Genomic DNA, 27,743 nt, shown 5'->3' on the forward strand with positions numbered 1-27,743 from the left:
ACCTGAGCTGAAGGCAGAGCCTTAACCCACCGAGCCCCCCGGGCGCCCTACATCACAGTTTTTAATAGCTAAAATTGGAGGCCACCGCTGGTCTGTGCGTCTCATTTGAGCATGGTTGAGCTGTAGTCTGTATACTATTATATAGCTCATTAAAATTAATGAGCTAGATCGACTTGTAACAATGTGGACAGATCCCAAATCTGTTGTGTGAAAAGAGTGAGTTAAACAGTGATAGTGTATCATTTATGGAAACGTTAAAACACAGGTGTATGACCTAGGTACGCATCTGTCTAGTCAGTGTAAAATCCACAAAGGGGGAGCAGCGCCCCCAGAGACTGGCCTGTGCTGGCCCCTGGGGACCAGGGGAGGAGGAGAGGGGTGGGGGATGGGACCGGAAGGAAAGCAGGAGAAACCGCCGCTGTTTGCCGTTCGTACGATGTGCTTTTCCTTTCGTGAACTTTAACTGTAATGTTACTGAAATAATTCATGCGGACGCTTGGGAAGTCAAATTTGTGTCATGAGGCTCCAAAACTCCCTCAGTCCCCTGCCCAGCCTGCTCTCCCTGATTGTCTCCTCAGAGACGAACCCTGTACTCCTGGCTGCCGCCCAGGCCGACCACTCTCGTGCCCGGCTCTGCTGTGCCACGAATTCGCTTGCTTTTGCCTGGGCCCCAGCCCCCCTCCTGCACCCCCTTCCCCGGTTAGGGAACCGTTTTGGTTTAAGTACATTTTCAGTTTGTGCATTATTAAGATGAAGAAAATAGTCACCCTTGAGAACCCCCCGTGCATATGTGGCAACATTTTCTTGTACAACTTCTTGTCCAGTTTTCTTGTTCAAGCTGTTCTTGTACGGTCGCTTCCTGGAGCTACTGTTTGCCTCATTCTTCGCCCTGAATTGCACTGTGCCCCTCCTCTCCATGTTTTCAGGGCTTCAGGCACTGTAGCCTTTGCTGTTGTTTACTTATCGCCCCCTTTCGCTCTCTCTCCTAGACTCCCCCGCCCTGGCCCTTCTGGTTTCCGCTGTTGTCCGGGCAGGGGCTCCCTGTCACCATCCTTCTGAGCATCTCCTGTACCATCTCCCGTGTTCGTCTCCGGTTATTTACTCTCTGGTCTTGACGCCGCTTCCCCAGGAGCTTCCCAGGCAAACGGGCTCCTGGGCAGTGAGCTTTGCTGGGTGTACCCGTTGCTGGGTGTACCCGACAAGGTCTCTGTTTTGCCCCTGCGCGCGATTGATAGTCTAACTGGGTGGAGAGCTCTAGGTTGGAGGACATCTTCCCTCCGAAGTAGCTTCTGGCTCAGTGTCCCTGTTCACTGTTACGTGACCGTCTTCTCGTTCTCCGTTTTGGAAGCGCGGCAGCCTGGATGGCGGCCCCCAAAGGTCTCTGGGTCCGCATCCGTGGAACCTGTCAGTGGCAAAAGGGTTTTTGTGCAGGTGATGAAGGGAAGGACCTTGACATGGGGAGATGACCTGGATTATCTGGGGACCCGTTCATGCTGTCACATGTGTCCTCGAGAGAGAGAGATGGGAGATGACACAGGCCAGGGAAGGCTGAGTGCCCACAGAGGCCAGGACCGGAGGGATGTGGCCACAATCCGAGGTGTCCAGCAGGCGCCACAGGCAGGGGGCCGTGGGGTAGGACACCCCCTCCTGAGACTCTGGGGGAGCATGGCTCTGCCGGCACCTCGCTTTGGGCTCATGCAGCTGATGCGGAACTTCTGGCCTCCACCACGGGGAGGGCACGCAGATCCTTGTGGCTTCAAGCCTCCGCGTCTGGGGTGGTTTGTGACGGTTGTGCCAGCAAACGCGTGCAGGAAGCTGGTGGATCCCGCCCGGCTCCCTTGCCAGGTGGGACTCACAGCATCACGCTGGCATCTCCAAGCGCCCTCGCCACCGCCGCGGGAGGGCCCGTCCCCAGCCCCGGGACTGCCGTGTGCCAGTCTTCCTGTTCTGCTCTCTGGGCGATGTCCTCAACTGTCTTCTCATTCTTCTATTTATTATGGTTAAAAGTGTCTGCAACTCTATTTTTAATTTCCTAGAGCTCTTTCTCGTTGCCTTTAAAATAGCTGCCGCCTTTCAATGCGATAGCTTCTCTTACTTCTCTGAGATTAATCACAGTTTTTTTTTTTTCTAACTATCTGCTCTCCATGTTACTCTTCTCCTCAGAGTTCTCTGTTTTCTTATTCCCCATTTGTTTCGGTGAATTTGGGGTGACTGTCCATTCCTACTGAAGACTGATGTGATGTGGGTTGGAGCCTGGGTGGGGCAGGACCCCCAGGGCTGCTCATCTCTGGCCTCAGAGGGGAGACTGAGGCAGCCACATCCCCGGCACCTGCTGGTCACTGAGGCTCTGCCCTGGGCTGGTGGCTTCCTCGAGAGGAGTCCTCGCCGTGCTGCCTGCCCATCAGCCCAGGGCTGCTTGGTGGAAGCTGAGGGCTGTTTGGTGTCCCTGTCCTGCCTGGCCACCCTTCCCTGGTTCCTGGGCTCGAACTGGGCTCTGTCACTTGTCCCCCTGGGTGGAGCCTCTCTAGGGCCTGGAGGCGGGGGCAGCACCATCTGGCCTGTCGGGTTTCACCTCCTGCGGCTCTAGACCTGAGCTCTCAGGGCGCAGGGAAGGTTTGGAGGACCCGGTGCATGACCACAGGGGACTCAGGACCACCTGGCCCTCCTGGGGGCCCGCAGGTGTTGCTCTTCCTCGCTGCTCTATACCTGCAGCCACTTCTGTGTTCTTGAACTGGATGTCACCGCCATTCGTCCCTGCTTTTCAGGCAGGAGCCACGGGTCACTGCCCCTCATCCGAGAGGCTCTGGCAGGGCTGCCGTGTTCCCGGGTTCTCGTCTCTTCCCTGCATTGGAACATGCGTTCCGCCTTCTAGTCTTTCCTTCTCGAATCCGGCTTCCTCAGAATGGCCAGAGGGGTCCCGCCGGTCTCTCCTCCCCTGCCTGGTTTCTGGGCTGGTACCTCCTGCCCTGGGAGCTGCGGCCCCGGCCCGTGCTGGTGCCGGCGAGCTCGCGACCTGGTGTCAGAGTTCAGGTGCGCGGCCCCGGCCTCCGCAGCACGTTCGCTCCTGCCCCTGGCCTCGGTGCACGACCCGGGGCTGCTCCTCTTTTGCCTTTGCTCCAGCTGCCCCATCCTGGACTGCCGGCCCCTCCTCCTTGGCCTTGAGGGTTCGGCCTTGAAGAGTCGGGGCTGGTGTCCTTCAGAAGGTCGTCCTTCCGCCTGCCCTCTCTCGTTGCGGCTGTGTGCTGGCACTGCCCACGGTCACGGCCTCCCACTCGGCCTTCCTGGGAGGGGACACCGATCACAGTCCGAAATACTTGTGTGCTCTGAAGGCCTTGCTGTGAACTGTGCCAGCATGAGCAGGTGAAAGCCGGGGACATTTTCCCAGCCTGTGTCCCCCTGGTCCTGGTCCTTGGTTTTAGGGTCTCTGAAGGTTCTGGTCATGAGTGGGGAGCCCAGTCTGTTAATTTCCCAGGGCTGCCATAGCAAAGTCCCCAAAACTCATAACAGAGATTTATTGTCACACTTCTAGAGGCCAGAGTCTTAAAATCAAGGTGTTGGCAGGACCTTGTTTCTTCCAAAAGGTGTAGGGGAGGGTCCTTCCTTCTTTCCTGGCTTCTGGTACTTTCCAGCAATCCTTCTAGATGAATCTCTGGACACGTGGCCCTCTTCTTCCTGTGCGTCTTCACATGATCTGCCCTCTGTGTTTGTCTTTCTCTGGTTCCAAATTTCCCCTTTTTGTAAGGACAGCAAGCATGTTGTATTAGGGCCCACCTAAGGACCTCATTTTCACTGAATACCTTACAGTTTCTACTAAGTTCACGTTCTGAGGTCCTGGGGGTTGGGACTTCCATAGACGACCTTGGGGAACACGGTTCGGCCCGTATACTGGCATCCACTTCCCCGCCACCTTGGGACTGGGGTGAGCTGGGTGAGCGACTGGGGAGGGGATCTTCCATCACCCTCCAGCCGGGGTGGTGTGCTGCGAAGGGGTCGGGGAGCTTCCTGGCCCACTCACGCCTGCTGCGCTCTGGTGTCTGTCCCCCTGCATAGCCACCATCCAGCCACTGTCCAGAATGAAAGCTTTAATGCCGGTCGCCTTCCTCAGCTCTCCTGGCTCCTGGCTTCCATTCGGGACGGTGCTTTTTGCTGACTTTGCGCATTTAGTTAACTTCCTTGTCAGTACTTCGGGCTCTAATCTGTGTGTAACTTCTGTGTGCTGCTCCGAGGAGGGACTATGACTCTTGGTCTCCGTGTTCTATAATTCTGGAAACTTGTGTGATCTGGAGCATCCATTCCCCAGACATTTAATCATGGCATCAGGCATGGGACAGAGCGCTTAGGAGACAGTGAAGGACGAAATAAACGGAGGCTCCTGTCCCCGGGATCCTCAGTGTCTCCTGAGATGGGTCAACGAGTCGTTACATTAAGTGCTCCTTCCCGAGGACAGACGTGACCTCACGGACATCCTCCGTGGACAGGACAACAGTGGGGTGTGGCAAGGACAGTGACAGAGATTTCCCAGGGAAGGTGTGGAGCTCGAGGTGGGCTGTCCAGGAAGGTCTTCTGAGTGAGTCCTGAAGGATGTGAAGCCATGGGGGTGACCGGCCTTTGACACTGTCCCGGCCGGCGTGCGCGGGTCGGCAGTAGCTCTCCCTTTGCACCAGGGGGCAGTGTTTGACGTGCAGGTCGCCCTGCCCTCCAAAGAGGCTGGCTCGGGGCAGCCTCTGCTATGCTAGTTGCCCCTTCCCTTCCCTGCCTCCGCCCTGCACACCCAGACCCCCGGCCCGCCTTGTCTTTCCGAGCCTGCTCCATCCCCTGCCTACGTATCCCGGCAGCCCACGCCCCGCGCCCGCGCCCGCACCGTTGGTCCCAGGGTGGCTGCCTCCCCCTCTCCCCCTCTCCCTGCTGCCTTCAGTCAAGGGCTCGCGGAGCCATGCTGGTGTGGCTCTGAACCCCGGCCACGCAGGGTGGGAGCCGGCTGCGCTGCTCCAGGCCTCGTGCTGTCTCCACGCCCGCCGCTGACTTTGTAGTCTTGCTCCCTTCTTCTTGTCTGTCACCTGCCCTGTGTTCTGTCCTCCCGTCAGCTCCCCCTACCCAGACGTCTCAGCCCGAGTCAAGCCTCTCTTGGGCGCTTTGATACTGGCTCAGTCCTTTCCTTTCATCTGTCCCCATTGGCCGCCAGCCCTGGGGCCCCCGTTGGACACGTTTAGCACAGCGCGGAGCTGCCTGGAGCGAAAGCCCCCCGGGAGCGGCCCCATCCAGCAGAGGCTGGCTTCTGCCACGGCTGCGGTCCTCCGCCAAGAACTCCTTCTTCTGCTTTTGACCTGCTTTCGCCGGCCCTGCTGAGGCCAGCTGGGGGTCCGGGCTGGAGCCTGGTGGGGCGGCCGGTGCTGGGAGGGTCAGGGGAGTAGACGTATGGGGGTCTCGTTTGTTCATTTGGAGATTCCTGGGGCCGGTTTTTGAGCCCGTCTCACCGCCTCCGGCTGCCCTCCTACACACCTCTGACGTGGCTGTGCCGAGGGGCTTGGGAACAGGCGACGGGGAGCCCAGACTGGGGGCCTCCAAAACCACCATCAGCCAAGCACCTGCGAAGCAGGGCCGTGGCTTCCCCTTCCGGGGTGCGCCTACCCACAGCTGCCCTCTGAGGCCGCAGGGGATGCCGCGGGAGGGCTCTTGAGGATGGGAGCAGGACAGATCCTTGAAGGAGCGTTCTGGGGCCTGATGCTTGGCTACACCGTGAAGGTGACTGCCCTACCCTGGTCCCAGCAGGGCTCCTCTGGCTGAGGGCACACCCACCCTGAGCGCAGTGGCCTACCGTGCGGACCAAAATGTGGACGACGATGGCCTGACAGAATTCAGTGCTGCTCCTGCTTGCAAGAGGCAGCCTGGGAGATGTAGTTTAGGTCTGAAGTGGTGGGACTTCTGGTGACATTTCGATGGCTTCTTGGAGAAACTGACGCTGCCCTGGCTTACAGGGGACACGGGGTTTCTGGCACTGTCGGCCTGCCCCCAGGTGGGGCCTGCAGAGGCCTCTAGCGGCCCTGCTGGAAGTTCAGGCGGGGGTTTGGGCGGCTTTGGTTTCCAAGTGCCCGTCGTGATCTGCTTTCGATGAAAGCCACAGCGTACTTAGTTGGGGATGACTGCGTGTGCCCTGATGGAGGAGAGCTCCCGCTCTGGAGGGCAGCAGCCACATTGGGCTCGAACCCGGCCCTGCTGGGTGACCTGGGATGTGGTTCCTTATCTGTCCAAGGGCGTGATGAGCAACGTGGAGAGTTGCCCGAGTCAGGTCTCATCCCGTGCGTAGCTCGGTACCTGGTAGAGAGGACAGGCCCTGCTGGCGGGCAGTCAGCGCGGATCCCGCCTGCCAGCCCCGGCCTGGCGTGCGGGCAGAGCCTGGGGAGTAGAGCCGCGTGTCCTCGAAGCCGAGTGGGCAGATCATCGAGGCTGGGCAGAAGGGGTCGGGACCTGTCCCCTTCCTCCTTCCACAGGTGGTTGTAGGCCCCTTCCTGACTTGATTGTTATCCCTGCCTTCTGGAAGGAGAACGCTGGGCTGCTTGGTCCCCTGCTCAGAGGGAAGCAGGAAGTGTGGAGTTCTGCAGGGAGGCTGTGGGGAGAGCGCAGCTGCCGGAGACCCTCCCTGCTCGCCGGTGCCCGCCGGTGCTCGCCGGTGCCTCCCGCTCGCGGCAGGGCGTAGTTTACGCGTCCCTGAGAGTCGAAGCCGTCTTATTCCCAGTCTCTAATGCACAACCCGAGGCCAGGGAAGGAGGTCTCTCAGCTGGCATTTGCAAAAAAAAAATAGCGAGCAGGCCTCTCTGGGCTGTCAGCTCTCTGGAGAGGAGACCGGGGTAAGGGATCTGCGGGTGGCCACAGTTGCTTTTCTGTAACTGCTCCTTCCCTGACCGTCGCCGAGGTCAGGGAAGGAGCCGTGGGCGCGTGTGCGTCCCCAGCGTGGAGCAGGGTGACGTAGCGTGCCTGGGGCGGGTAATCAGAGGCTCGCTGAGCTCGGGCAGCATCGGGTGGTCTCTCCTGAGGAGGTCCAGCTGGCGAGGCTGTCCTCCCGGAACAGCGGCCTCCCTGACCCAAGGGTTCCAGGGCTCTCCAAGATGCCAGGTTTGGTTAGTGAGGCCCTCGGAGCCTTTAAGCGAGATTCCTAGCCAAACTGCCAGTGAGTCTGAGGATTTCTTGGTTCCCACCCACCCACCACAAACCCGTGGTGGGAGCCTGGGACCAGCCCCACACCCCTCAGCTGCGAGCAGCACCTTCGCTGTTCTCTGCCCCGGTGTGGGGATGAGAAGGATGTCGCCCGGAACAGGGTCTGAGGGGAGGCCTGCACTCCGGAGACCGTTTCTGGGAAAGGGCCCCTGTGAGGAGAGGCTGGCGCTCAGGCCGCGCTACTGCACCCTAGTGAGGGGCCCCACTTAATGCCGCAGGCAGCCCCTCTAGGAGGGCTGTGGGAGGGGAGTGTGGTGCCCGGCGGCCTCCCCACTGCCCTCCATCCCACCTCGGGGGCTCTGCTCCTACCCCTGTGTCTGGCCAGGGGCCTCCCCGACAGTGTGGCTTCCCGCCTCCACGCCCCCCCCCCCCCAAAAAAAAAAAAGCACTGCACAGGGGCTGTCCTCCCTCCCGGGTCGGACAGGGGCGAGACGCAGGCAGCCGTGGAGTCCGCCCGCTCAGGGCCTCCCTTTGGCCCATCCCAGAGCCCACAAGCTCAACGTGCCCGGAGTGGCCTCGTCACACACGACCCACGGATGTCCTGCTTCCCGGGGGAGAGGGCTCTGTGAGGCAGCCCGCTCCTGTCCTGCCGGTTGGCCCCAGCTGTAGTTGATTCTGGAAAGGCCTCGGGAGACACCAGGCAGCCGACCCCCAACCTCTGGGTCTCGGGTCTAGGAGGAGCATAGATTTGACAAGGGACGAGGCGGGGTGCTGGGTGAGCCATGTTCTAAGAAGGGTGGACATGTTCTGGGGATGAGAAGACGTTTTCGTTGGTCCCTGTGTCCTCCCTGGAGCCTGGCATTGGCGGCGGCGGGAGGGGATGGGGAGCAGGGTCAGGGTCGCATGTGACTCCGCTATGCATGGAACTTCCAGGCTCTGTCTGGGCTTTGAGGAGCAGCGTGACCTCTGTCCTCTGTCAGGCACACGAGCCGCTCCCTGCTAGCCTGCCTGGACCCTGCTCGGCCCACCCCCTGGTGTTTCTGTGCCTTTAACCTCAAGTGGCAGCAGGTCCCAAATCGGTCCCGGCCGGCTCTCTGCTGTCCTTCTGCCGGCGGGTGTCCTGGTCACATCACGTCCCTTGGAGTCTTCCCTGGTCCCAGAGGGTCAAGGGAGTGGGCCGCAGGCTGTGAATCACCTGCTGCGTTCATGACCCAACCTCCCCGCCTCTCCTGGCTCCAGGCCCCGGAACCACTGTGGGCGCCCCTTCCCCTGATTTCAGTCTTGGCTACCACGTGGGCTTTCAGAGCTCTGGTGCCTGGGACCTTTGTATCCCAGTCCGGTGGCCTCAGGCGGAGCAGCCAGCCGCCCACGGCCTCCCTGGGCAGAAGTGGCTTGGGCGCCTGGCTGGTGCAGGGTGAGTGCTGCGGGGAGGGTTCTCCGTGACCCCCGGTGCGGGTGCGGGTCTCCCTGAGTAAGGGCCTGGTGCTGCCGAGTGGGGCCCCGTGGAGACGGAACCCCTCCGTGCTCCTTTGCTCTTCTGGGAGGAAAGTGCCAGTGTCCCAGCGATCACTCCGTGCTCCGGGTCCCCAGGATGACCTGCCGAGGTTGGGGGGGTTGGTGCTAGTTCACAGACAAGGAAATGGGGCCTCGGGTCCTCTGATCTCACAGCTCAGGGAGGCCCGGCTGGGGGCGGACCCAGGCCTGTGACTTGAGGCACCCATGCTGGGCCACCAGCGGTGAGACGAGGCTGCTCTCTCTGCCCCTTCCCCCACTGCTCTGGCTTCGGGGAGAGGACCCTGATCGTTCTCTCTGTGAACTTCTGCTGGGCTCTCTCTGCGCCCCAGGGCCTGATCTGCTTGGACACAGGTTCAGGGTACTTGGAGGCTCGCACCCCATCCCCGAGCCCAGCTCTTGGTGGGGAAGGTCGTATTGCCGGGCCGCAGCGTCTGTGAGGATAGACACGGGGGGCGGGGGCGCTCTGAGTCCCGCGTGGGTGTTTCAGGCTCCCTCTTGGCCTCGCTGTGGGCCGGGAGACACTTGTGCCCACCCTCTGCACAGCCTCGGGGATCCCTGTCTGTAGCTGGGAAAGGGAGTGGGAGTATGGGGGCTGTTCATAGCCAGGACGGGGTAGGTGCCCGAGTGACAGCAGGAGCAAACCCACCCAGGTGGGAGACAGACATGGGCCTCCCCGGAACCAGCTGAAACTTCTGGAAGTTTGAGAACCCTGGTGCCCTGGCACCAGCTATGAGCCTACTCACCTGTGGTCAGGTGAGGACGACCCGGCGGCTCCCCTGGGGCACGGGGTGAGGCAGGTGAGGTGGCCCCACTGTGTGTCGGGGGAGGGCGCCCAGCCTCTCGCACAGGCTGCTGTTCCGCAGGATAGACCGGAGTCCTTCACCACCCTCCGGGGGCCGACGGAGACGGCCCACTTGGCCTTTTCCCGCAGATATCTTCCAGTCCCTTCCAGATATGTCTGCGTTGTGCTCTCTAATTGTAAATGACATCCCCCGAGTGGAGAAGACACAGACTGTCTGGAGAAGCATAAGGAAGGAAGAGAACAACACCGCAGCGTTCTAGAACAGGGGGTGAACGACGTGCCTCTGACAGCGCTCCTCCCGGTTACTTTCCTCGCCTCAGCAAGGCGTCACGAAGTCATACTGTTTACCGTTCTAATTTCCGGAGCATCCCACGTGTCACAAGCATTCCCCTTGTTTCCGGAGCGGTGCGGACAGTCATCTTTGGTGGTTACAGAGCGTCCGTGTGGCTGCCCTAGCGTCGGATCTCTAAGTGGCCTCTAATTATTTGCTGTTGTAAATAACGCTGTTTTGCACATCTTTCTGCATCCATCTTGGTTCCCATTTTAGACCGTTTCCTTGGGTTGGATTCTTGGAATGGCAACCACCGGGCCAAGGGGCATAAGTATTTCAAAGGCTCGTGATGGGATTTCCAGGAGCTTTCCAGAGAGCTGCCCCGACACCCAGAACTCCCGTCGCGGGTCTGTCTCCCACAGGCCTTGCCAGCACTAAGTCCCAGTGTTTTCGACACTGTCGCTCATTTAATAGGCGAAGTGGCCCCTCACTGTTCTCTTTTGTCTGTGGTGAAACTGCTCCCGGTCTCTTTACCATTCCTGTTCACTGCGCTGTCGCTGTGCTTGTCCTAAAGGAGCGAGCGTTTTTTGCCTCTTCTTGACTTAACCCTGTGTGTTGGTTTGGACTCTTTCTGCGGGACCTTGTACCCGCCCAGATCTGCCCCGAGCGGAGCGGCATTCGGTGCCCGGGACGAGGTGAGGGCAGTGCCCTCTGCCAGGGCGGTGAGCTCCGACAGGCCCCCCCCCGGAAAGAGTGCCCCTCCAGGGGGCCGGTTACCTGAAGCAGATCTCAGAGGGTCAGGCTGCTAGTGGGTCCACGATGGGAGATCGGGGGGCGGGGGGGCACCCTGGGTTCAGTGCTCTTCGAGGAGCCGCGTAGAAAAGGAGGCTCTGTCCCCGTGTGACCACGTCGCACTCCGGAAGTTTGAGCGGAGGCTTTGCTTCCTGGGATGGTGCATCCGTGCAGATCAATCTGTCGTTACCCTCGTGACCAGGCCAGGCAGAACCCCGGTGGAGGAACACGGGCTTGTGCGGCACGGGGAGGTTCTAAAACCCAGGGTGCTGGGCCCGCTCCCAGCACGCACCGCGCGCACGCAGGATTGCTTTAAGAGCGTGAAGTTGTCTAAGTTACCAGAATGCTCCGGTGAGCTTGAGTTCCGGTTTGACTTTTCTCGATTCCCTACAGCCCGTCAGCCCTCCGGGAAATACTGGGTTTGACCAGGGAGGGGGAGGTTGCTGGCTTTTGTGTGGGGCCTCTGCGGGACTGGTGGGGGACCCTCACTCTTCCTGGGGGACCTTCCTTGCCAAAGCCGCTCTGATCCTGCTTTGACTTCCCAGATGCTGAAGTTCCAAACCGTCCGTGGGGGCCTGAGGCTCCTGGGGATCCGCCGAACCTCCACCGCCCCCGCTGCCTCCCCAAATGTCCGGCGCTTGGAGTACAAGCCCATCAAGAAAGTTATGGTGGCCAACAGAGGTGAGTGCCCTTGGGGCCAGCGAGAGGAGCCGCGTGTCCAGCCCAGCCTTAGTGTTCTGTCCTGCCCCTGCCCCGCACACCAGCTCCCCGCCCTGCTTCTGCTTCTGCAAGGACCCAGGAATCTAGTGGCTTATCTGCTGCCCCTGCCCTCCAAGGTGAGATCGCCATCCGTGTGTTCCGGGCCTGCACGGAGCTGGGTATCCGCACTGTGGCCGTGTACTCGGAGCAGGACACGGGCCAGATGCACCGACAGAAAGCAGACGAAGCCTACCTCATCGGCCGCGGCCTCGCCCCGGTGCAGGCCTATCTCCACATCCCAGACATCATCAAGGTGGCCAAGGTGAGCGGGGCTGGGCCTGCGTGCTGGGCCTGGCCCCCGGGCCGGCTCCCAGTAAGTGTCTGTGTGGAGGGGAATGGATGAACGAAGGGATGGATGGATTCATGGACGGACCAAGTGCAGTGGGGTGGGGTGCGCGAGCCACGGGGATGGCTCTGGGCCTGTGGGAAGGAACTGGAGAGACGCTGCCCTCCTCTGACTGCTCGTGCCCCCAGGAAAACAACGTGGATGCCGTGCACCCTGGCTACGGGTTCCTGTCGGAGCGCGCAGACTTTGCCCAGGCCTGCCAGGATGCCGGGGTCCGCTTCATTGGGCCAAGCCCTGAGGTGGTCCGCAAGATGGGAGATAAGGTGGAGGCCCGGGCCATTGCCATTGCCGCAGGTGCGTGTGGTGGACAGGCCTCTGGGGGCCGCATGGCTCGAGAGGGGCTGTCCGAGGAGGGGGCTGGCGGGTTTGGGCAGGATTCCAGCCTGACACAGAGGACCCACGTGCCTGTCTCCCAACAGGTGTCCCCGTGGTCCCTGGCACAGATGCCCCCATCACCTCCCTGCACGAGGCCCATGAGTTCTCCAACACCTACGGCTTCCCCATTATCTTCAAGGCCGCCTATGGGGGCGGGGGGCGTGGCATGAGGGTCGTGCACAGCTATGAGGTGAGCGGAAGCCCAGGGCTGGACGCAGAGCAGGGAGCCCAGCTGGCCTGTGAAGCCCCCTGCAGAGCAGACCCTGGGGTTCCAGGAGCGGGCGGGGGTCCTGCAGAGGGAGAGACCGAGCTCCGCTTGCCTGCCCTCTCAGGAGCTGGAGGAGAACTACAACCGGGCGTACTCAGAGGCTCTGGCCGCCTTCGGGAATGGGGCGCTGTTTGTGGAGAAGTTCATCGAGAAGCCACGCCACATCGAGGTGCAGATCCTGGGTGAGTGGGGGCGTCCCTGCGTGCTTTCCGGGCTCAGGGCGGCTGGTCTCTAGGAGCCGTCCCTCGGGAAGCCGCTCCCGCAGGAAGGCAGGCTGTGGAGGCCGCACCGGTCAGGGCCCGGGCCTTGGTGGTGGAGGTTTCTGTCCTGGCTGCCCCGACTGCTGGGAGTAGGCGTCGACTGGCCCCCGTAGTCGTATGGCGGTTAGTGAGTATTCAGGAAGCGTTTCGATCCCCGGAGAAGCTGAGTCTCCCTTTCACTGTAGGAGACCAGTACGGGAATATTCTGCACCTGTACGAGCGAGACTGTTCCATCCAGCGGCGGCATCAGAAGGTGGTCGAGATTGCCCCCGCTGCCCACCTGGACCCCCAGCTTCGGACGAGGCTCACCAGTGACTCCGTCAAACTTGCTAAGCAGGTGAAGGCCAGGGGCCTTCGGGGATGGTCTCTCACGTGGAGATAAGGAGCCTGTTCTAGAGGCTCCCTCTGGGCTCCGCCAGCTTAGGCCTCATGCCAGGGGCCCTGTCTGGAGGTGGACAGCCTGCCAGGGAGCGGGGAGGCTGCGTGACTGGCTGTGGGAGGGAGGGGTGAGGACGGTTTGGGGGGAGAAAGGGCTGACTCGGGGCCCTTGGGACCTTCACTGTGTGAGAGCAGAGGCGCCAGGCCTAGAGACCAAGCCTGGGATCCAGGAAGGCTGAGGAGAGGGAGGGAAAGAGGCCACTGGCCACTCCCTCTGACAGACAGAGCTTCTGCGTGGCACCGACTAACCTGGAACGAAAGGAGTGAGAGCCGGTGCGGTCTGTCCGGATTAGGAAACATTATTAAGGCATTTCTTCTCCTTTGTTCTCGACCGTTCCCCGCATCACATTTATTGCCCCCCCCCCCCCCCCGAGTCCTCAGGTCCTCCTGCGCCAGTCTCTGCTCTGCTGGCCTTGGAGGCGGGAGATGGCAGCGGGCTCCCCCCGCAGTGACCTGTCCCCAGCCTGCCCAGAGAGCACGTGGCGTGGCCAGGCCTGTGGCAGGGGTCCCGCTGTCGGTTCTGGGCCCTCCTGAGCCCACCCCCTCTCCGAGTCCAGCCACCTCCTCCGCACCGTTGCATCCCCTTCCCGGCGCCCCGAGTGAGAGCCTCCGCCTTCCCCAGATCTGCCTTCCCCAGCGGACAGGGTGGGCCCGGCTCCTGCTGTTTTCCAGAGCTGTGCTCTCTCAGACCTCCTGGGCTCCAGATGATTCCGTGACCTTCCCTGGCTGAGAGGGTCAGCGCTGGGCAGAGGTCTTGGCCGCAGTTAAGAGGCTTGGCCAGGATCTGATTTGGAGTTGACATTTGGGTTATTTCGTGTGAGGAGTCAGCCTACCTGGAGTTGGGTCTAATTTACTGGCTTAGGCCACGTGTGTCACTCTGTAACCGGTTCGAGGGAGCTGACTGTCGTCTGTTTGTGGTCCTGGTAGGACCAGAGTGAGACTGGAATGAGGGTTGAATTTTGCCTTAGAATCAGGCAGTTGGTTTCTCTCAGAGGACACCTCTTTGGGTCCTGGCCAGAGGTGGTGGTGAGTGGAGAGCAGGGGGGAACTTTCTAGAAACCCTCTGAGAATGAGAAGGCCCAGCAGAGGCTGGGGTGGGCGTGGCGGGGCCTGTCCTCCAGGGAGAGGGTGCCGAGTCCGGGGCCGATGGCGGCTCATGACGTCGTGCCCCAGACAAGCCAGATGCAGCCATCAGAGGCCCAGGCGGGGTCCTGGGGAGCCGTCCAGGCGGGGGCCCGGCCGTGGGCTGTGGGGGCTGGGGACGCTCGCTCCGGGGGCAGGACTGGTTGTGCCCTCCGTTGGGGCAGGGCGTGCGGTGGTCTGTTCCTTACGGATGCGGCCCGATGGCTGTGGCTGAGCCCAAGTGGCGGTCGGCCCCGCTGACATGGCCGTCCCGCAGGTGGGCTACGAGAACGCGGGCACCGTGGAGTTCCTGGTAGACAGACACGGCAAGCACTACTTCATCGAGGTCAACTCCCGCCTGCAGGTGGAGCACACTGTCACCGAGGAGATCACCGAGTGAGTGGGGCGCGGGCGCCGGGGGACGGGGGTGGCAGCCGCTGGGACGGGGCAGCTTCCGGGTCGTCAGTCAAATCCACGCCAGCGGCTCCCGGGGAGCTCAGCGGATCTCCACTGTGCTGGAGAGCAGTCAGGGGTCTAGGTGTTGGCTTTTTACAAAAATTACTATTAGAAGAGCATTACATGGGGCGTGCCTGCCTGGTGGTTCAGTGGGTCAAGCATCCGACTCCTGATCTCCGCACAGGTCACGGTCCTGGGGTCCTGGGATAGAGCCTGCTTAAGATGATCCTCTTTCTCAGAAAAGAGAGAGAGAGAGAAAAGCATTATATGCCTGTTATAAGAGTAAAGGAGCAAATTTTAAAAAGACTGAGAACCCCCTCGCTCGGAAGGGGGATGCCGAGGAGGCTCGGGCACAAGTGTGCTGGGGAAGGTCTGGTCTCCCGGGTTCCAGGTGAGCCGGAGGCCCCGGTCTGGCCAGCCCAGCATCGCCTGTTCCGGCTTTAACTGTCCTGGTTTTGTTTCATCTCCCTACTTTACTCTGTAAAGAGACGTTACGTGTAGAATTTCTGTTGTACTTTTATAATCAATATCCGTGGAAGGCATCCTCCAAGCCCCTGTTCTCTCTGAAACGCAGGTGTGCGTGTCTCGTAGCTTAGGGCAGTAGCCAGCCCCCTCTCGTGCTAGGCAGTCGGGTCGTTGCCGGTTTTTGAGGCCCATAAGGGGGGTCTGTTTCCATCCTGGTGCCTAGATCTCTCCCTTCCGCTCTGAAGAGCCCTGGAGATGGACGGTTCCTGTGTGGTTCCCTGAGCGAAGCCTCATCGGGTTTCCAGATTGTGCCCGTTTGTGCTCCCGCAAGCACTGAGTAGACACTTTAAAAATCTGCCCGTTTTGTAAACCGCCCAGTAGTTTCAAGATCCTATTTTGAGCCACTGAAGTGTGAAGCCCTGGCTCGGGGCCGGTCCATCTCGCCCGAACTTTCCTGACAGTTTGTTCCTCCGGAGGACGCTGCGGGGGCCTGCCTGTGCCCAGCAGATGCGCAGAGGCTTCCAGACTCTGTCGGCTCGAGGTAGAGCCCGAGCTGAGGTGGACGCTTGGGCGTCTGATTCTGGCTCCACGAGACTTGGCCCGATTGCCCCACGGTGAACATGCTGTGCGTCTCGGGCCTGCCGCAGGCCTGCTCTGTTCAGGCCGGACACCTGCGCCAGCTCGGGAGTGGGGGTTTTGTGTCAGACAGACCGACCAGGTACAGGTGCCTCCCCGGCCACTACCCACACAGAGCTGGGGCGAGCTGCAGCCTCTCTGACCCTCAGGCTCCTCCTCTGCTGGGAATGACAGACTCCCAGAGCATCCCCGTGGAGGCCAGCCTCAGCCCAGGCTGCGCGCAGTCGCCGGCGCTGCTGTGACGTGCTCCAGCAGGAAGTGCAGGGCACCCGGGGAGAGCTCCCGGCGCCGTTTCCGGGCTGCCCCTGTCAGCAGGCCTCAGTGGCAGTACATTTTAAACTTTGAGTTGTTTTTTGTTACTTTGTTTTGTTTTGTTTTTTTTGGAACAGCTGTTCCACTTGGATCTGTCACTGTCCCTAGGAGCCTTCCAGTCCCTGAGGCCGAGCTTATAAATCATGCGCATTTGGAGAATTCTGTGCACTGAGGTTGAGGTCGTCCGTGGGGTGTGGTCTGGGGCGCAGGTGCAGCCGAGGCCTGGATCCCAGGAGGATGGCACCCTCACTGCCGCGCATCCCCTCGCGGACCCTCCCAACAGCTTGTCGTTCCCATGTCAGCCAGCCCCGCACTCACAGCCCCACGTTCTTGCAAACCGGCCCCTGCCTTTGTCAGGGTGTAGTGCACTTGGCTCTCTGTGTGGAGTGTCTGAGGCTTCAAGTCCGGCTTGATCAAGGAAGGGCCTGGGGGAGGCGGGAGGACAGAGAGGCCCTGGGCAGGCAGTAGGGCGGAGTGTGGGGAGGGGGCGTTTGGTGGCGGGCTCCGGAGCAGGTAGACACAGACATTTCAGCTGAGCCCTCTCCGGCTGCCCCCAACTTATTCCAACTGCCTGGACTTCCTGTCCCCTGGGCCGGGGCGGGGGATGCTGGTCTGGCTGGAGGGGTCCCGCCACCCAGGCTGGTGAAGAGTCTGCAGACCGGTGGGGACCTCTCTCCCTGTCCATCCCCTGCCTTACGCTCGGCGCCTCCCTGCAGTGTGGACCTGGTCCACGCCCAGATCCACGTGGCTGAGGGCCGGAGCCTGCCCGACCTGGGCCTGCGGCAGGAGAACATCCGCATCAATGGCTGCGCCATCCAGTGCCGGGTCACCACGGAGGACCCCGCGCGCAGCTTCCAGCCGGACACTGGCCGCATCGAGGTACGCCCGCCTTCCCACAGGATGCACCGGGGAGACCCTCCTCTGGGCCTGGCGGGGCGCGAGCACCCTTGCCGAGGCCGGCTGAGGCCGGCTGAGGGTAGACCAGAGCCCGGCTGGGTCGGAGGGTCAGGGAGAGAGCATTCCAGGGGGAGACGGCGGCGGTGCAGACCAAGACAGCAGCAAGGGAATCACGTGGAACGGGGAGCAGACCAGTTGGGTGGAGCCACATGCAGGGTCCCCAGGAACGAAGCCCAGGCCCTTGACTTCGGCTTCTTGCCAGATCCCACGGACAGAGCAGCGGCCTCCATCCTGCCTTCGGTCCGAGGGAGGGTGGTTGGCAAGGCAGGCCTGGGGGGTTGCTGCAAAGGACGGGGGCCCGGATGTGCCAGTGGAAGGGCCCGGCTGAGCAAGGGGCCCAGTTAGGATCAAGGGGGGAGCCAGGGAGATGGTGGAGGGCAGGGAGGAGGCAGGCTCGGGGCACCAGGGGCTGAGTGGGCAGACGTGGGGGTGGGCCCTGCCGTGCCTGTCCCCTGGAGTGTCTGCTGTGCCCCGCCCCCCCAGCACAGACATCCCTCCCTCCCCACCCCTCCCCTCCCCTCCGCGCTCACACCTGGGGCAGGCGCCCTCGGAGCTGCGGGGTGCACATCCCCGGTCCTCTCGCTCACGTTGGCTGAGAATGTTCCGGAACCTTCAGCAGCACTGCTGCCAGCTCTGCTGCTTTACCACCTCCCCATCTGGTTGGAGCCTGTGAGGGAGCAGGACTGCGAGAGCTCAGGTTCTGGCCCGGGGAGAGGGCCAGGCTGATTTGGAGGCGGCTACTAGGCTTCTGAGAAACAAGCGTTGGGAGGGAAAGGGAGAGCTGGATCCCGAAAGTTGCAGAGCTGGGAGGCTTGAGGCAGAGCTGCCGCTGGAATTCCATTTCTGGAACAATCGAAGCCCGTAGGTGGGGGCCAGCCTGAAGGCCGGAGTGCTCTCCAGCGGGGGCCCTGACTTGTCCGCCCTCGGCGGGGAAGGGGCAGCCCCGAGACGCCCCGCGGCCTTCCTCCACCTCCGTCTCCACGTTCTGGCTCCTCTGAGCCTGGTTTACCACAGAGTATTTTTAGCTGACAGTTCCTGCTCACAGCTGAGTGTTCGCCCTTAAATATTTTATTAAGTTCCTTTCTATCGAACACAGGCCTGTGTCCCTTAGAAGCAGAAACCTGGTGCAGTGGGTGTCCCATGCCCCTGGGCCGTCCCTCCTGCTCCCCGTCCTCCTCCCCCGTGCCTCACGGGGTTCCCCTGGCCCAGGTTTGGGCTCTCCCTGCCGGGACTCACCCCGGGTCCCCCCCCCATCATGGGTGTTCGTGTCTGTACCTGTTACCCCAGACACCCTGAACCTTTGTCCCCAGGGCCCTGTCCCCGTCCAGCCGTGCGGGAGTCTGCTGCGGGACCCGCACCGCTCTGCCCTGCTGCCCCCTCCGAGCGTACGGGCACGGACCTGCTCTCCCGAGAGCCCTGGGTCCGGCCCTTCTCCCTGCTCTTCGTGTCTCCTCTCCCTCTCCTCCCCCTCCCTCCCATTCTCCCCTTCTGGAAGGAAGGGAAAGTGGAGGGACACTGAGGGGTTCCCCATCGCTTCGCGGTGTATGTTAAAACTTGGCCTGCCTCCCCTCCCTGCCCTGCTCGTGTCCTGCGATGTCCCTGTCACCAGTCTGATTTCTTTGTCCACCCCCTTGTCCAGCAGGCTGGGAGCCCCCTGGGATCGGGGCCCTCTTTCAGCTGTTCACCTCGGTGCCTGGCATGTGGTGGGCACAGATGTCCGTGGGACCAGTGACTCTAAGAGGCAGGAGGGTTGGTCAGGCAGGCAGGAAGAAGGTCGGGGGCATCCGGCTGCTGCCTGCCCAGGGCCCCTCTCTGTGCTCTGTGGAGCTCTGCGTCCGCCCTGGGCTCAGGGCCTACGGGCCTGGGGCTGGCCAGGCGGGTCCTCCCCTGCGCCTTTTCTTGCCTCCTCCCCTGCCAGCTCCTCTCGGGAAGGATGCAGTGACCGTGTGGCAGCCAGAGAAGGCGGGATGCCCCTGGCCTCGCTGGTGGAAGTGTGGCAGAACTTCACCAGCCAGAGCTGGCATCCAGCCTGGACTGGGGGCCGCATCCGGACTCCTGCTCCCGACCCGATTCCTGACTCTGCTCACCCCCATCCCCAGGTGTTCCGGAGCGGAGAGGGCATGGGCATCCGCCTGGATAACGCGTCGGCCTTCCAAGGGGCTGTCATCTCCCCACACTATGACTCCCTGCTCGTCAAAGTCATCGCCCACGGCAAAGACCACCCTACAGCTGCCACCAAGATGAGCAGAGCCCTTGCCGAGTTCCGGGTCCGAGGTGTAAAGGTGAGAGGCCGTAGGCGCTGCCTGCCTTCTGGATGCTCGGTCCCGCCCCAGGCCTGCCCCTTGGCCGCACGTCGACTCTTCTAGCCGCTCTGCTGGGGCTGGGCCCCTCCGCCACCCTGGGAGCGGGCCTGGGCTCCTCGGGTGCTCGGGGCCCTCGGCCAGAGCCGGGAGTCTTGCTCCGGGGAGCCCCACGCTCCTGCTTGCCCTTCTTAGGGGAGATCTCCTGGAGTCTGTGTTCAGTGTGCATAGCATAGATCTCCCTTCTGGAAATTCTGATCTCATCGGTTGGGGCGGGGGGCCCAGAGCCTGCATTCTGAACACGCTTGCCAGGTAGTTCTGAGTCCCAGGAAGACCCTGGGTGAGAGAGCACAAGCCCGTGCGGAAGAGGTCACTTGGCATAAAATGAGACCCCCGCCTGCTCTCCTTGCCCTCGTCCCCTGGCCTGGCACGTGGGCGTCATGTCGGGTGCCTTCGGGACAGCCAGGGGAGGTCTGATCGAGGCCAGGGGGCGAGACACGGCGCCCGGCTGCCAGGGAGGGACCTGAAATCCTCAATGGCCTCTTGGTTCCCTGTGTCTGTAGCTGGAGACGAAACCACAGCCGCATGCTGTCCTGTCCCGGCGGCCGGCTCTGCCTGCGTATCCATGGGCATCCCTAGGCCAGGGGCTGCCCACAGAGGCCCTGCGGCAGGAGGGCAGGGAGGAGGGTTCCGCCCGCAGTGGACTGTGCCCCCCAGCCCCTCTGTCCTCTCACGGTGCCCTGGGCCCGTCCTTTCACCCACTGGCACGGCTCTGTGATGTGTCCTGGCAGGGGCTCCGGTGGGTGCAGAAGCCTTTCGAAAAAGCACTTGAGAGGGGAGGAGGGAGGCAGGGGACCTGCAGGGCCAGTGGGGGGTCAGCCGTCTCCCCTCAGGCCCGTGGCCCACCTCAGAGGCCGTGGCCATTCCCCAGGTCTTGGGGTCTCTGTGCTCTCCCGTGGGAAGCCTCGGGGCTCCTGCGCACACAGATGTGTTGTGACCTTCTCCGTGAGGGGCCTCCATGTTTCCAGCGTGGTGTCCTGCAGAAGCTTTGGGGGCCGGTGGCCAGTGTGTGCCACGACCCTCGTGTGGGGCCTGACTACCCCACCCTTCACCCACCTGCCCTTGTCGCTCTGTTGTCCTCACTGCTGGCCCCTACACTCGTGTCCCCAGGTCATCGGACCCTCCCCGTCCCCCAGCCTGGCAGGCTCCTGAGGACCTCTTGCCCGAGGGCCCTGAGGGCAGAGAAGGGAGGCGGGGGTCACGGGGCTCACCAGGAGGAAGTGGGGACGGCCAGCTGCGGGACGTATGTTTCCGGTTCCTTGGGGCACCAGAGTCCTCCCCAGGTGTGCCCCGACGAGGCCATGGGCTCCTGCCACATCGAGAGCCGCCCACGCCGGGCAGCTCCTCGCCTCCTTGCCTGGTACGCCCCAGGCTCCCTCCCCTCAGCCCGGGGCCGCCTCCGCCTTCTCCCCGCGGCCCCTTGGAGGGTTCCCGCTCTCGTGCCGTTCCGCGGAGGACCTTGTTTCATTTACTTAAACCAGGATCTCCCCTGGGCCCCGTCGGGGCGTGTGTTCCAGGGCTGCAGGGCGGGCTCACGTGTGTGTGAACTGCAGACACACCGGGGTGGGGGCTTGGCCGCACACGTGTGCGCACAGGCCCGTCCAGCTCTCGCGGGCTGCCCGCTGGAACACGCAGGCCTCACACCCGGGCGCCCCTTGGCACAGGTGTGGCGGCCGCTATGGTCCGGGCCTCATCACGGGCTGTGCGGTGCCGGGTCCACGGCGGCGCTCAGGCATCTGCATGTTCTTAGAGCGTCGGGGGGGGGGGGGGGCGAGCGCCGCGGGGAGCCCCATGTCCGCTGTCATTCTGTCTGGAGCATCGATTCCTCCCAGCTGACGCTCGGGAGCCGGGAATGTGCCCGGGGCCAGAGGCTGGCAGGGGTCTCGGTCAAAGGGAGTTAGAGCAGGGCCCGGCCGCGCCCCCCAGACTGCAGCTTGTCGGGGTGGGGAACAAAAGTGGGGCCGGGCCCCTCATCCCAGCGTCTGCCTCTCCAGTGTCCGGCAACCGTTTGACTCAGTCTTTCCAGACAAGCCCAGAGCGAAGCCATGGAGAGAAGGGGGGGGCGGGGGGGAGGGTCAGTGGAGCAGCTGGGAGCTCAGGACCTCTAGCACTGACGAACCTTCCAGAAGGTCTTGGGCTGATACCAAAGCAGTGGAATTCTAAGCCTTTTGCCGTCCTTCTGGGATAACACTGTACAAATCCAGAAGCTGCCCTGGGAAGTGGTGAGGTGGTCTCCAGTGGAAGCCATGGGGACTTCGTACGGAGTTAGAGTGTTGCCAGCCAAAGGTCCCTTCGCCCTGAAGGGCTGTGCCGTGGCCCCCGTGCCCCTGTTGCCCCTCTCTGCAGCCTGGCGCCCATGCTTCCACGAGGACATCCCATCTTGTCCATGTGGTGCCGGGAAGGGGTGTTCTCTGCACTTAGAGGTGCAGGCACAGGGCCCGGAGGGCTCCAGCACAGCCCTCCCCTTCTCGAGGGGCCGGTCTGGCTCACCCAGGACAGGAGGCGCCAGCCCCAAGCACCTGCCGTCAGGCGAGGCCGAGGGCACCCTGGGCTGTTTGGGCCACCTCCGTGGGGCTAGCGGCCCTGAACCTGACCCTGTCTTGTCTGTGGGTGTCTACTGGCCCACATGTCCCCCTCCCCGTCAGGGAGCCTAGCAGGACAAGACAAGGCTAGCACGGAGGTGTACGCAACAATTTTATTATAAAGAAAAACAAGACTCCCGCTTGGGGGCTGCAGCCCTGCCTCGGTGGCTGTGAGCACCCGTCAGAGGAATGCAGGTCTGGAGGCCAGAACTGGGGCAGGGGCCCCTTGTCCGGCCAAGTACAAAGGAGGCCTGAGGTACCGAGGGTAAAATCGGGAGCGACTCCCAGGCAGTGCCGACCCACCGGGCCCTGGAGCTGCCTGTCCCAGGCCCTGTGCCCCTTCCCCGGCCCACCCCGGGCTCACTGCCTTCCCCTCACACCACACTCTCCTCCAGCTGCTCCGTGCTGCCCCCCACCCCCCGGCACCCTGCCCCGAGCAGCCCCCCATGCACAGAGTGGCTCCTCCGGGCCCAGGCCCCTCCAAGGCGCCTGGCGTAACCGTAGCACCCGCCGGCGTCTCCCAGGTCCAGGGAGCAGCTGCGTTGTGGCCGCGGCGGCGGGCTCCGCGGCGGGTGGGCCTTGGGCGTGGGGCTGGGGCCTCCATTGGTCTGGGATTGGACGTGGCTGAGCTTGAGGGGGAGGCGGCCGTTCCCGGCCCCCCGGCCCCGAACCAGCAAGGCCACAGTGAAGACCAGTAAGGCAGCCACCAGCACACCCCCCACGGCCACGGTCAGGGTCCCGCCCAGCACGTGGGCCTGCAGGGCATGGCACAGGGGTGCAGCCGGTAGCGTAGAGAAGTGGGCACAGCCCAGCAGCCTAGTGGCTGTGAGGTCGGAAGGCCCAGCGGCAGGGGACAGGGCCAGCAGGCAGAGGTCATAGTCGGCACCGGGGACGAGGTGCTTCAGCAGGAAGTGGTGGCTGGAGGCCGGGACGATCCTGTGGGCAGGGGTGGGTGGTCAGAGCCTAGGTCCGGGCTCTGACCCCAGCCCCCGCCCCCTCGCCACCCGCCCCCACCCTCACCCCTGGCTCCCAGGTCCCACCTGGGAACACTCCCTTCCCCTAGGACCACCGGGGCCTTGGTTTACTCCAGAAGGCCGCGAAGCCGAGATAGGCGTGAGTGTGTGCAGCTGGGGACAGAGCGTGGGGCTGGACGGGCGAGTGTGTGGATGCACAAGCCCAGGGCACCCGGGGGAGGCGGTGTGGAGGCACGTGGCATGTGGCCAGGAAGAAGGCGGTGCGCACGGCCCAGGGTTGTGCATCTGCACAGAGACCAAACGCCAAGAGGCCTGGACTGAGGACCCCATGGGCACTTCCCACCTCTCCCTGGTGCCTGGCCTCCCCCCCGCCTCCCCCCTGCAGGGGCTCAGAAGCTGAGGAGGGGTGTGTGGAAGCGGCCAAGTCTGGGAGGGCTGGAGGGGGGCTCTGAGGGCCGCAGGGAGCCACGCGGGGGCTGCAGGCCGCACCCTCACCGGTAGATGAGGGTCTCGTCCTCGCTGCTGTTGTACTGGATCTGGAACATCCACACGGGGTCTGCAGGCCGCCCCGGCCCCCAGCTCACCAGCCCTGAGGTCGCAGTCACCTCCGTCACCTGCACAGCTGGCTCAGACTCCAATGTCCCCTCGCCCTCGGCGGCGGTGCGGGCCGAGGCAGCAATGTCCGACGGCCCCGGGCGGCCCCCCTCCGCGCTGCCATTCCCGCCGTGGGGCAAGGCCAGCACGCGGAGCTCGACCCGGGCTGTGGCCTCGCCCGCAGGGTTGGTGGCAATGCAGGTGTAGCCCCCTGCATCCCCGGAGCCCGTCACCCCGATCTCCAGGGTCCCATTGGGGAAAGCCCGGGCTCGGGAGGAGTTGCCGACCAGCCGGTCGTCAGGGCCGACCCAGTGCATAGTGGGCGCGGGGTCGCCGAGGGCCCGGCACCGCAGTGTGGCCCGCTGGCCCTCCAGCACCCAGAGGCGCTGCGTGTGGCGCGCGATGAGCGGGGGCTCACAGGAGAACTCGCCTTCGGGCACGGCCCAGAAGTAGCGGCCGGCCAGGCCCGGCGGGGAGGCGCACGTCTCCAGGTCGTCGGGCCGCGCCAGCCGCCGCAGCCACAGCAGCTCGCAGTTGCAGTGCAGGGGGTTCCCGCTGAAGCTCAGCACCAGGGGGGCGGGCGAGGCCTCGGCGTCGCGGCCCCGGGAGAAGAGCGGGTCGGGGGCCAGCGTGGCCAGGCGGTTGGACGTGAGGTCGAGGCGGGAGAGTTGGCTGAGCTGGGCGAAGGCGCCTGGGGGCAGCGCGTCAATGAGGTTGTGGTCCAGGTTGAGGGTGTGCAGCGCGGGCATGGCGCCGATGCCCGCCCAGGGCACCTGCCGCAGGTTGTTGTAGGACAGGTCCAGGTCCTCCAGGCTGTCCAGGAAGTCGTCGAAGGCCCCGGGCGAGATGCGGCCCAGCTGGTTGCCGCTGAGGATGAGGTGCTGCAGGTTGACGGGGCCGCGGAGGCTGCCGGAGCCCAGCTCCACCAGCCTGTTGCCGTCCAGGTGCAGCGAGCGCAGGCTCTCCAGGTCCCCGAAAGCGCGGGCCCCGATGCGGGTGATGGCGTTCCGGGACAGCGTCAGGTCCACCAGCCCCGTCATGTTTCGGAAGTCTGGCGGCCCCAAGGCCTGGATGAAGTTGTCAGCCAGCCGCAACTCCACTGTGCGCCGGTCCACGTTGGGCGGCACGAACAGCAGGCCGCGGTGGGCACAGAGGGTGCTGAGCGACTCGGACAGGTTCTGGCAGACACAGGGCAGTGGGCAGGCGGCCGCTCCGCTGGCCAGCAGCAGCAGCAGGAGTGGCGGGGCCATGGTGCGCGCCCTGCAGGGAAGGGCCGGAGCCCAGGCACAGGTGGGGCAGGTGCCGGTGCCCACTGTGCCCGCCACTCAGTCTCAAGGGCCAGCTTCCAGAGCCTGGCCTGGGGGGCTGTGTGGGGGGGGGCGTCAGGGTCAGAGGCCCCAGGACTCTCCCCCTCCCCCAGGGGCTGAAAGAAGGCTGGGGCCTGCAGGGCCAGGCCCCCCCCCTCCGGAGTAAAGGTCACATTTCCCAAGCGGGTAGGGGGGGCCTGGCTCTGGGGACAAGGTGCAGCATGAGGCAGGAAGCGGAGGTGGGCACTACAGCAGGGAGGGTCCCGGAACTTCCTTTCTCTGGCGTCTCCAGGAACCGCCAGCCCCCTCCCTCCGCGCCGTCCCCTCCCCCGCCAGGGAAGGCGTCGTCCCCCCCGCCCCCAAGCCCCTCCCGTGTCCCGTCGCCCCTCCCTGGCCAGCCACCGCTGCCGTGCCCCGCGGCCCCCTCACCTGGTGTCTGTAGCTCAGGGGGCGCGGGCCGGCCTCCCCGTGGGCCTGGCCAGCCCCCGCCGACTCCAGGCGGCTCTCCCGCGGGGGCGAGGCCCGGGGCTGACCGGCCGCCCGCCGCGCGCCCTCCTGCCCATGGCGCTCGGGCCCACGGCCCCGGCTCTCTCGGTTCCCAGCACCTTTTCCCGGCGGCTCGCGGCGGCGGCGGCAGCGGCGGCGGCGGCGGCGGCGGCGGCGGCGGCGACAGGCAGGCGGGTGCGCGCCGGCGAGCACGCGCTCCGCGGACACGCACGTGGAGGGCGGACAGGGAGGGGCGCACGGGGATCCACCCGGGCCGACTGGCTCCCGAGGTCACAGGGACACGCGGCCACTGCAGCGCTCACGGGTGGCTCCCGGTCACGCCCGAGGCCCGGGCTGGTGCGGGCCCGCCGCGTAGTCCCCCGGCGCTGCCGCAGCGCCCTCACCCTGGCACAGGCGCGCGCGCCCCCGGCCACCCTGGCGCCCCGGCATCCTGCACCGCACCGGCGCCCGCCGCCGCTGCGCGAACCGTCACTCTGCAGACAGCCAGACAAAGCGCCGGCTCGCGGGCCCCTTCACCATCTCCCAGAGACGGGAGCCTTTGTCACATGTCGCCGGGCACCCTCCCCAACACACCCACACATGCCCACACACCCACACGTCCCCGCACCCACAGGCAGGGCCGGGCGCAAACCCGCACTGTTGTTGGGACCCTCACAGACACACGCTGAAGGTCATAACCGTTCTGCATCACCGAGTCACGTGAAGGGTCCCCAACAGGCACGGGGCCTGGGGTGGGGGTGGGGGCGGGGGCGGTGAGGGGCTGGGGCGACGCCCCCGGCAGGCCGGCTGCGGGGTGGGGCGGAGAGGGCTCGGCCTCCCGGCTGGTGCCGCGCCCCGCCCCTCGCTCCCCCCGCCCGGGCTCGCCGCCCCGCCCGGCACGCTCGGGAACCAACCGGTCTCCGCCTCCGGCCCGATTGGTCCGCGCCGCGCCGCTTCCCCGCAGGCCGGCGGCCGCACGCCGTTCGCAGCCGCGCGTCAGTGGCCCCTCCCTCCCTCCTGCTCTCCGTCGGGCCGTGCTCCTGGGAGGGCGGCCTGGGGATGAGCTCGTCTGGGCTGAGAAGGGGCTCCGGGCCGGGGGTGCGGTGGGAGGAGGGTTCCGGGCTTCCTCCCTGCGAGGGCCGGGGCTCGGGTGGGCGCGCCGAGTGCTCGGAGCCAGCCAGCGCGCTCTGGTCCTCCGGGAAGCAAGTCGCCACTTCTCCAGGTATCTCCTCGTCCTCAGGCTCCCGGGACACTCCCACCCGCGCCCCTGCCCCTTCTCTCCAGACGTGATTTCTAGGGACTGGGGGGGTGGGGGCAGGACCCCTGGGAAAGGAATTCCGATTCTGCCCCGTGCAGCAGGTAGCCTTAGGCAAGTTATTTAAACCGCTGAAAACACTTCACCCGTCTTGGCCAAGGGGTATTAATGACACGTCCCTACGTGCCTCGTGGTGCCCAGAGAGATGTCGCCTGTGAGGGGCGCAGCTGCCTGGCAGCTGGAAGCTTTTCCTGACCGTTGCCGCTCCCAGGGCCTCAGCTGTTGCGTTTGCAGAGCGAAGGCGCTGGAGTCTAGCCCAGGTCCACTCTGGCGCCCAGCAGTGGGGGTAGCGCTTCCCTTCACCTTCGGGAGAGTTGTCATTCGCTCCGAACAAAGTCTGCTGACATCCGTCACAAGCACAAGCCGCTCTGTGCTGAGCAGGGGGTACGGCAGGAACCGGATGGTCCCGGCTGTGCCCGCGTGGAGCTCACAGTACATAGGGATGACCGATCCCCCACAAAATCGCCAAGGGGGAGGGGTCTACCCATGAGGGAATGGAGGGTGGACCAGGGGAGGCCTCTGAGAATCCCTCTCACCCGTATGTGGTTCTAGGTTCGTTGAATGGCTTGGCTGGTTTCATCTTCTCACATGCTGTGCCTTGGTCCGGCCGCAATGCTCCATCTCTTTAGGAGGGGCAGGGACTAGTCTCGGGGACAGACGGGCTGATGTGTTGCACCCGAGAGGCATGAGGCATGTTGGCTGAGTCCCACTCCGCAATGACCGTGGGGGAGGCACCCTTTCCATCTGGACTTCAGGCGATAGGAGCCCAGGGTGGGGTGGGGGCACGGACAGGTAAAACTTCTCAGTAGCAGCAGGGCCCAGCAGCGTGCGTCCCTGTTGAAGCTGCCCACAGAGATGATGAGTGGGTGACGCAGAGACACCTTATCTGAAGCGACAGCCATGTGGTCACAGGCAGTGCACGCTCGAATTCCGCCCGAGGCCGGGCAGTCACGGGACCTCTCTCCGTGCTGGCTTCCAGGCCCCCATGTGGCCTCCGGGTTGGACTTGCCCAACTTTAGCTTCAAGCTGCCACCTAGTAGTTTAATGAGTAGAAATGAGGGCCCTTGGGGGGGGCGCCTGGGTGGCCCAGTGGGTTAAGCCTCTGCCGTCCTCTCAGGTCATGATCTCAGGATCCTGGGATTGAGCCTCGCATCAGGCTCCCCGCTCAGTGGGGAGCCTGCTTCTCCCTTCCCCACTTC

General features: G+C 64.0%; 2 protein-coding genes across 5 annotated transcripts in view; one reads left to right on the forward strand and one right to left on the reverse strand.

The window, feature by feature from the left end:
- PC (pyruvate carboxylase) overlaps nt 1-27,743 on the forward strand; it is a 108,976-nt gene that overhangs the window by 75,170 nt on the left and 6,063 nt on the right. For all 4 annotated transcript variants that reach the window (XM_046015067.1, XM_046015070.1, XM_046015068.1 and 1 more), the window contains 9 exons: nt 11,078-11,213; nt 11,369-11,553; nt 11,766-11,931; nt 12,057-12,202; nt 12,345-12,462; nt 12,726-12,877; nt 14,378-14,496; nt 16,686-16,848; nt 19,026-19,208. In XM_046015067.1, coding sequence (XP_045871023.1) covers nt 11,078-11,213; nt 11,369-11,553; nt 11,766-11,931; nt 12,057-12,202; nt 12,345-12,462; nt 12,726-12,877; nt 14,378-14,496; nt 16,686-16,848; nt 19,026-19,208 — 1,368 coding nt within the window. The remainder of the gene's footprint in view (nt 1-11,077; nt 11,214-11,368; nt 11,554-11,765; nt 11,932-12,056; nt 12,203-12,344; nt 12,463-12,725; nt 12,878-14,377; nt 14,497-16,685; nt 16,849-19,025; nt 19,209-27,743) is intronic.
- On the reverse strand, nt 21,968-27,655 carry LRFN4 (leucine rich repeat and fibronectin type III domain containing 4). The gene is made up of 3 exons (XM_046015072.1): nt 25,173-27,655; nt 23,338-24,696; nt 21,968-22,804 (listed from the first exon to the last, which is right to left on the reverse strand). The coding sequence occupies exons 2-3, from the start codon at nt 24,684-24,686 to the stop codon at nt 22,243-22,245; spliced, it is 1,911 nt and encodes a 636-aa protein (XP_045871028.1). The 5' UTR covers nt 24,687-24,696; nt 25,173-27,655; the 3' UTR covers nt 21,968-22,242.

The sequence above is a fragment of the Meles meles genome, chromosome 8 (genome assembly GCF_922984935.1).
Source record: "Meles meles chromosome 8, mMelMel3.1 paternal haplotype, whole genome shotgun sequence".
NCBI classification, from domain to species: Eukaryota; Metazoa; Chordata; class Mammalia; order Carnivora; family Mustelidae; genus Meles; species Meles meles.